This window comes from Sinocyclocheilus grahami, unplaced genomic scaffold (genome assembly GCF_001515645.1).
Source record: "Sinocyclocheilus grahami isolate Dianchi unplaced genomic scaffold, SAMN03320097.WGS_v1.1 scaffold202.1, whole genome shotgun sequence".
NCBI classification, from domain to species: Eukaryota; Metazoa; Chordata; class Actinopteri; order Cypriniformes; family Cyprinidae; genus Sinocyclocheilus; species Sinocyclocheilus grahami.
This window is the reverse complement of record NW_015505381.1, coordinates 342,318-350,961: the sequence shown is the minus strand read 5'-3', so window position 1 is coordinate 350,961 and position 8,644 is coordinate 342,318. Positions and strand designations below refer to the sequence as shown.

Below are 8,644 nucleotides of genomic sequence, written 5' to 3'. Positions count from 1 at the left end.
TATATATATATATATATAAATGTAAGCAGCACAACTCTTTCCAAAATTGAAAATAAATCAGCATATTAGAATGATTTCTGAAGGATCATGTGATACTGAAGACTGGCGTGATGATGCTGAAAATTCTGCTTTGCATCACAGGAATACATATATTAAATAAATATAATATATTAAAACAGAAAACCATTATTTTCAATTGTAATAATATTTCACAATATTACTGTTTTGTATTTTGGGTCAAATTAATGCAGGCTTGCAAAACTTTAACAATATGAATGTGTCCAGTACTGTACTTCTGTATGATAACAGAAATCTGGCTAGCAGAAGGTAGAAGAAAGAGCCTCACAGCTTGATACCTAGCCCTTATAAATTGTTAATGAAATAGTGCTAACTAGCTTATATTTAGCAGATATGATTTACTGGCTAGCTAGCTACTGTATAAACACATTTTGGTATTTGCTAGTGAAACTTTAATACCATAGATCAAATATTTTTACCCACCATGTAACATCAAAACTCACTTGAATGGATGCAGTCCTTGGGCTAAGTAGTGTGCTGTTTGCATGTGATTGAGGAATGTGCAGAGTAGAAATTTTGAAAACTGAATTTACATAAAGTCTTGTTGTTTAACCAAGAGTACGCTGCAACTTTTACATTTAAGTTCCCTGTTATAGGCTAACCTGCAATTGTGCAAATTCCCATTAATTCCAATGGAATGTTTCCAGTTTTAAAAATTCCCGGAATTTTTGCAACCTTATTTTTATCTGCTCTTTTATAGGGGAACCAATCAGGGTTGACAGAGAATAGGTTCATTAAAGTCAATATGAAAACAAAATTAACCCTGTTTACTTTCATATTGAGTCTAGTTATTGAGCGAATAATACAGTCTAAAGTATAAATCAAAATTTACAAGCAAACGAAATGTTTGTTTCTCTAATTTAATTTATAGTATTAAGGTGTCAGGGTGTTTTTCACCAAAATGTAATTTAATTTTCATTGATTATTTAATTAAATGTATTTTTTGTCTTATATGAATTTTATTATTTATAGATAGATACAGATAGATGTTTTATTAATATTTCTCACTTGCAAGCTGCTAAAATAAAAAATATAAATATGAATGGTTAATTCAAATAGTTTCTGAAGTATTGATTTGAATCTACACAGGATATTAATTTTATTTAATATTTGACTAAATGTTTTTCTGAAATACTGAATTGAATTTACACAGGATATTAATTTAATATGTAATTTAATAATTTATTTTGTTATTAATGAATTTTTTCGGACACTGAATTTAATATCTACGTAGGATTTTAATTTTGATAAATATAACAATTTGATTACAATTTTTTCCCCCATTACTTTTAACCTTAAAATTAAACAGCGTACTGCTTTATGTAAATTAGCTCTGTTGTGATTGGCTGTCGTCTTCACATGTGAAAATGAGTAACACTTACAGGTTGCAGTTTGACTGTCAGGTCCAGTGTAGTTTTCTCTGCCACTTTTCATGGCCTTACTGAGAGTGAAATCCCATATTGTGTAATTATTTAATGACTCAGCTAATGGCTGCTCCCCATATAGACACAGACCTATGAGATCATCCTTACGCTGGGACAGGCGTTTGAGGTGGCGTATCAGATGGCTCTCCAGGCACAGAAGGCCCGTCGTCACAGTTCATATGCTGGTCCAGCCTCCGAAAACATAGAACCCAAGACCAAAAGGCCCACCTCGCAGTCCCACAATAGCACGCGCCGCTCCACCGTGAGTATGACTTCAGCACATGTTATCTGATATCATAGTATCATGAATATATTGTGTTTACATATTTTTGTTTGCCTCAGAAAACAGTATTTACAGTATTGCACTTACAATGGATGTCTACAGGCTTTAAATGCAGAAATATGTAAAAAAAAAAAAATGCAGCTTAATGGTACATTAAAGGCTTGTAAGTCTCATGTAACTAATGTTAAAGTCTTTTTTTTAACTTTAGAAACCTTGTGTATTTTCTATATTTTCACGTTTATTGCAATATATCTTCCTCCATTTCGAGTGCATCACTGTAAACATGATTTTTGCTTTCTTATACAAACTGTGGGATGAGTCAAAATGATTCTGTGTTAATCGACAGCTTGTCACAGATGCTGTCCATAAAACTTGAAACCTAAACTAAAATATAAAAAAAATAGATATAGGAAAAAAATCGACAGAATCGATAGACTTCAGTCAGAGTAAATGTCATATTTAATGGCTGTGAAGTATAGAGGTACAACTGATTCGAAGTTTCTTAAAGGGATAGTTCACCCAAAAATGAAAATTAGCCCATTATTTACTCACCCTCAAGCCATCCTAGGCATTTATGACTTCCTTCTTTCAGATGAATCCAATCGGAGTTATATTAAAAATGGTCTTTGATCTTCCAAGCTGTTTAATGGCAGTCAGCGGGTGTTGCAGTTCATCAGTCCAAAAGAAGTGAAATAAAGCGCATCCATCCATAATAAAAAGTGTCTCACACGGCTCCGGGGGGTGAACAAAGGCCTCCTGTAGCGAATCGATGCATTTTTGTAAGAAAAATATCCTTATTCAAAACTGTAGCGAATCAGCTCATGGGGAAATATGAATAATTAACCATAACTAGTTATAATTAATTATTCATATTTTAGATCCACTGTAGATATTTAGCTGACCACTCAGGGTCAACTGTCTTGTCAATTCTAAGAACGTTAATTTCCTGGTTAAGGGAAATAACTTTCTTACTGTAGTGAAAACCAACGTTTGTTTACAGGAGCAAAGGAAGCAAAGTTTCCTTACTTTAGCAAAGGAAAACCAGTCCATATCGAAATCCTCCGACATTCTTCTTTACAAATCCTCGTTTTGTACTTCTAATCCGTGACCGTTGTTTTGTTTTGATCTCTCCCCTGCACTTCCGCGTTCGTCACTTTTGAGCGGCGCATGCGCAACGCCGACCTCATACGTCATCCGCCCGGAGCTGCTTCTGTTTACAACAGTGAGCGCAAGCAAGATTAAATGGATTATTACAGTTTAAATATGCTTATTTTTCTTACAAAAATGCATAGATTCGCTACAGGAGGCCTTTGTTCACCCCCCGGAGCCGTGTGAGACACTTTTTATTATGGATGGATGCGCTTTATTTAACTTCTTTTGGACTGATGAACTGCAACACCCGCTGACTGCCATTAAACAGCTTGGAAGATCAAAGTCAATTTTTAATTTAACTTCGACTGGATTCGTCTTAAAGAAGAAAGTCATATACACGTAGGATGCCTTGAGGATGAGTAATTCATGGGCTAATTTTCATTTTTGGGTGAACTAACCCTTTAAGGTTTTTCCTAAATGTCTTAAGGTCCTTGGTTGGAGATTGTTTTCACAAGCATTATTTTCTGGAGTTTATATGTTCTCAGTTACACAGCTTCCTTTGCAGCTTCATTTGTATTTATGTCAGTTTAAATATGACTTCTACTCTAAAAAAACGTCTATATTACATTTGGGTATTTTGAGTCATTTTTGACACAATAAAATCACAGCACACGCTTCATTGTTATTTGTGCCCGGTTCAGTGGGGGATTGATTTTGAGTAGCTAAATTTTAGTGTTAATCCTTGGGTCATTTCTATTCTGTAGTACCTTCTGAACTTTAAGGATTCTATAAAAGGATATAGCAGATGTTCAAATATATGTTTTGGTCAAGCACAGGCTTTCTTAAATATGATTAGATTATTTGCAAAATTGCAAGACAATAAACATGAAGGAAATTAAGAGCTAAATTTATCCGTTGTTGATCAAGGGACTGATAGTTAGCTTATATTACAATGTCAACAAGAGGGAAAGATTCATTTTGCTAAATTTTAAGTTCATTTTGAGATTAAAAAGTTCTGATTTTGAAATGTTGATATTCTCTACTAATTTCTGTAATGTTATCGAACTGGATTGAATGTTTTAGAGTGAGACACAACAAATATAAAAAAAAATCACCAAAAGCGAATTTTATTCCCAAGAAAACATTGATTAAAACAGGGAAAAGAAATGAAGAATGTTTTTTTTTAATGTTATAAGTGCAGGATGAAAAACATCAGCTAAAACAAAGGTAGTGAAACCATTTAAAATTCACCATGTTCAATTTTGATAAAAGATCACGTGATTTCCATTTTTTTTTTTTTGGATTTATTTAGACATACTGTATATGATGGCGTGGTAAAAATGTACTGCGCTATAGAAATTGCACTTCCGCGTTCGTCACTTTTGAGCGGCGCATGCGCAACGCCGACCTCATACGTCATCCGCCCAGAGCTGCTTCCGTTTACAACAGTGAGCGCAAGCTAGATTAAATTCATTATTACGGTTTAAATATGCTTATTTTTCTTACAAAAATGCATAGATTCGCTACACGAGGCCTTTGTTCAACCCCCGGAGCCGTGTGAGACACTTTTTATTATGGATGGATGCGCTTTATTTCACTTCTTTTGGACTGATGAACTGCAACACCCGCTGACTGCCATTAAACAGCTTGGAAGATCAAAGTCAATTTTTAATTTAACTTCGACTGGATTCGTCTTAAAGAAGAAAGTCATATACACGTAGGATGCCTTGAGGATGAGTAATTCATGGGCTAATTTTCATTTTTGGGTGAACTAACCCTTTAAGGTTTTTCCTAAATGTCTTAAGGTCCTTGGTTGGAGATTGTTTTCACAAGCATTATTTTCTGGAGTTTATATGTTCTCAGTTACACAGCTTCCTTTGCAGCCTCATTTGTATTTATGTCAGTTTAAATATGACTTCTACTCTAAAAAAACGTCTATATTACATTTGGGTATTTTGAGTCATTTTTGACACAATAAAATCACAGCACACGCTTCATTGTTATTTGTGCCCGGTTCAGTGGGGGATTGATTTTGAGTAGCTAAATTTTAGTGTTAATCCTTGAGTCATTTCTATTCTGTAGTACCTTCTGAACTTTAAGGATTCTATAAAAGGATATAGCAGATGTTCAAATATATGTTTTGGTCAAGCACAGGCTTTCTTAAATATGATTATATTATTTGCAGAATTGCAAGACAATAAACATGAAGGAAATTAAGAGCTAAATGTATCCGTTGTTGATCAAGGGACTGATAGTTAGCTTATATTACAATGTCAACAAGAGGGAAAGATTCATTTTGCTAAATTTTAAGTTCATTTTGAGATTAAAAAGTTCTGATTTTGAAATGTTGATATTCTCTACTAATTTCTGTAATGTTATCGAACTGGATTGAATGTTTTAGAGTGAGACACAACAAATATAAAAAAAAATCACCAAAAGCGAATTTTATTCCCAAGAAAACATTGATTAAAAAAGGGAAAAGAAATGAAGAATGTTTTTTTTTTATGTTATAAGTGCAGGATGAAAAACATCAGCTAAAACAAAGGTAGTGAAACCATTTAAAATTCACCATGTTCAATTTTGATAAAAGATCACGTGATTTCCATTTTTTTATTTTTTTATTTATTTAGACATACTGTATATGATGGCGTGGTAAAAATGTACTGCGCTATAGAAATGACCCACATGGAACAGGTGTCACCTCCAGTCCCGTTATATTTTTCATATCTTATATTACTTTATTTTGTTGAGGTAAGCCTGTAATCTGTGTCTCTGTGCTTCTGCCCGGTCCTCCTTCCCAGGGTGCACCTGTGCTTGAATGCCGCTGCTGTTACTGTCACACGTGCTCCGTCCACCGCCCCTCCTACCTCCCGCTGCCCTCTATCAGCCCTGGAGTTCAGGTTCTGCTCTCTCTTTCTCTCTCTCTCTCTTCCTCACATTCTCCAGCACTCTTCTTCCTGCTACATCTCTGGCTTTCTCTTCCCTGCCACTTATTCACTTTACTAATTTTCCTGTTACGTTTCACACACACACACACACACACACACACACACAGACACACACACATATAATGATAGATACAGGTAGGCAATATATTATTTAAATTGTTATATTATTTTTTATGTTTAATTTTTTATTTTAGTATTTATACTTCATTGTAGTGAATTTAATATTGCTTAATCCTTACAATAATACTGTAAAAAATTAAACATCCATATGCATTATTATGGTAATTGTGTGCATAATTGTCTTGGAAAAAATGTCACAGTGCAAAACTCTAATGGTTCTACACTCTTAAAAATAAAGGTGCTTCAAAAGGTTCTTCAAGCGATGCCATAGAAGAACCATTTTTGGTTCCACAAAGAACCATTCAGTCAAAGGTTCTTTAAAGAACCATCTCTTTCTTACCTTTTTATAATCTGAAGAACCTTCTTTCGCCACAAAGAACCTTTTGTGAAACAGAAAGGTTCTTCAGATGTTAAAGGTTCTATATGGAACCATTTAGACAAAAAGGTTCTTCTATGGCATCGTGAAGTATAGGCTCATTTTTAATGTATGCAAAATGTACATTCTGAAGGGATTTTGGAGTGAAATGTGACCCAGACATGTTTTCAGGAGATTTATTCAGTTATAGATGTACTTCACAGATCACTACACAATTTTTCAATTGGGTTTACCATGCCTGGAGCAATGTCTTTAAAATTATTAGAGAGTAAAGTGGAACGAAAAGTTTGTGTCGCCTAACAATGTCATTGAGAGGACTTTTCAAAAACAAAGTATTGCGTTTTAAGCAATACTTAAAATGTTGCGTCAGCAACATTGGAGACAGCTATTTTACATTTACACTTTTTATTATCAAACTCAAGATCGTCACTTTTTTGGAAACAACTTGAAATGACAGTATCAGGCGACCTTCTTAAAAGACACTACACTAGCGATTTCAAGATGAAGATTGTGTGCAAATTGAATTTAAGAATCCATTTGCAAGAACGTTTGTCTGTTAACTAGCAGCTAGAATGAGCATCTGTTTGTGTATAAACGCTCAAACCAGCATCAGGTCCTGATATCAGTGTTGTTGTCTATATCTACGGTGATTTCTCCTACATGGTGTTCATCCTCAACGGCCATCTCCTCAATTTTGTGAAATGTGGGTTTCCGTTGGCTGCCATTCTCTCCTGCAGTCTCACTCCTCGCTCCTACTTCTCCGGCAGATCGACCCTCTGGAGCCGGAAATGGACCTGCAGTCCCTGGGCAGCACCAGTTGGCTCTTCGATCCGCGGGAATCCTCCAGGCCTTCGAGTTGCACCAAGTATGAGACCACCATATTTTGAAGCAGGGCACGGCCCTTGACCAATCCCGCCTGCTGCCCCATTTCAACCTCACGCCCCATAAACTCGAGTGCCCCGTGCCTTCTCACTGTGATTTGTAGCCTTCCTCAGGGCAAGACTACTTCCCACTCCAGTCCCGACCCCGACCCTTGCCTGCATTGCCCTCTCGGAGAGCCGTACGCCTGCACCTTCCTTTTTTGTCGTCTTGACTGATGAGCGCTTTCTGGAATCCCTGGATTTGCCGTATAACCAGCCTCCTCAAACTCTTCCGTCATGGTCCGAAATCACATCTTGAAAGCTTCCCTATTTTATACATTATGCTGAATGTTTACGGTTCGGTCCCTCGTGTCAGAGGGTTCTCTATCACAAAACCTCCAAACTTGACACTTGTAGCATTTCTACATCTCCTCATCCGGACGGACATGTTGGCGAAACTTTATTAGAAATTAGTAGATCCATGAGCTCTCTGACTGCAACAGCAATACTAGAACTGTTTTTCAAGTTTACGTACATTCACGATCATGAATGCAACATAACGCAGTTTCCCATCAGCGCTCCTCGAACCCCGTAGCACTAGATCACTTTTTTCCCCCCGTAGTTGGACCCCTGTTCCCCCCCCTGCAGTTCTTTAGTTTTTCAAGAGTTGGGTCTGTAATCTCGATTCACACCCAGTGCTTCCTTTTGTCTTACCAGGCATCTGCAGCTCTGAGGCCCTCGGAAGAAAGACTATGCCTGTTTAGAGCGTTTAGAGTTTGGGATTTGAAATGCAATACAGTTTTACTGGGAAGAGTAGAAAACAGCCCCAAGAAAGTGGAATAACCAAGACAACATTCCTATTCTGTTTCCTTGTTGGAATTTAATTGACTTTTTATCTAATAAGGGAATCCATTTTGTTTCGTAAAGTTCTATATTTGTAACTTTACATTGTTAACATCTCATAATAAGTGTGTGTATAACCTATGTTCATTTTGTGATTGATGATTTGTTCTGTAAAATTAGTTCCCTTTGAGATTTCCACTACAAAGTCATTTGCAGAAAAATGAGACAGAATATTTTCGTAGACATAATAATAGTAAATGTTACTTTTTTGAATTGCAAAAGAATTCCCACGGTGACAATTATCTTTAGAGAGAAGATAATGAAGCCAAGAAAAGAAAAAGCACTAAGGCTAGAGAGAGAAAAAAATCTCCAAACAGCCTTATTGTGACATGTACTGAACTTTTGGGAAACCACTGTAAGTTTGCACCACTTTATTCACGCAAAAAAAAGTTATTTTAGTGTATTAGATGCTAGAAATCTGCTATTTTACATTCTTGGTGGTTTATGTTTTGTCTTGTTTCATGTGCCATGTTCACACTGCAGTTAAATATGATTGCCCCCCACTCACAGTTCCTTTACTTAAAGAAGTAACAACCGCATTTTATTGCCATGACAATTAT

At 35.9% G+C, this 8,644-nt stretch overlaps 1 protein-coding gene across 1 annotated transcript in view; it reads left to right on the top strand.

The window, feature by feature from the left end:
- anks1ab (ankyrin repeat and sterile alpha motif domain containing 1Ab) overlaps positions 1-8,092 on the top strand; it is a 15,003-nt gene extending 6,911 nt beyond the window's left edge. Inside the window, exons 10-12 of the mRNA XM_016285796.1 lie at positions 1,585-1,764; positions 5,679-5,777; positions 7,089-8,092. Coding sequence (XP_016141282.1) covers positions 1,585-1,764; positions 5,679-5,777; positions 7,089-7,208 — 399 coding nt within the window. The 3' untranslated portion in view covers positions 7,209-8,092. The remainder of the gene's footprint in view (positions 1-1,584; positions 1,765-5,678; positions 5,778-7,088) is intronic.
- The last annotated feature ends 552 nt before the right edge of the window (positions 8,093-8,644 follow it).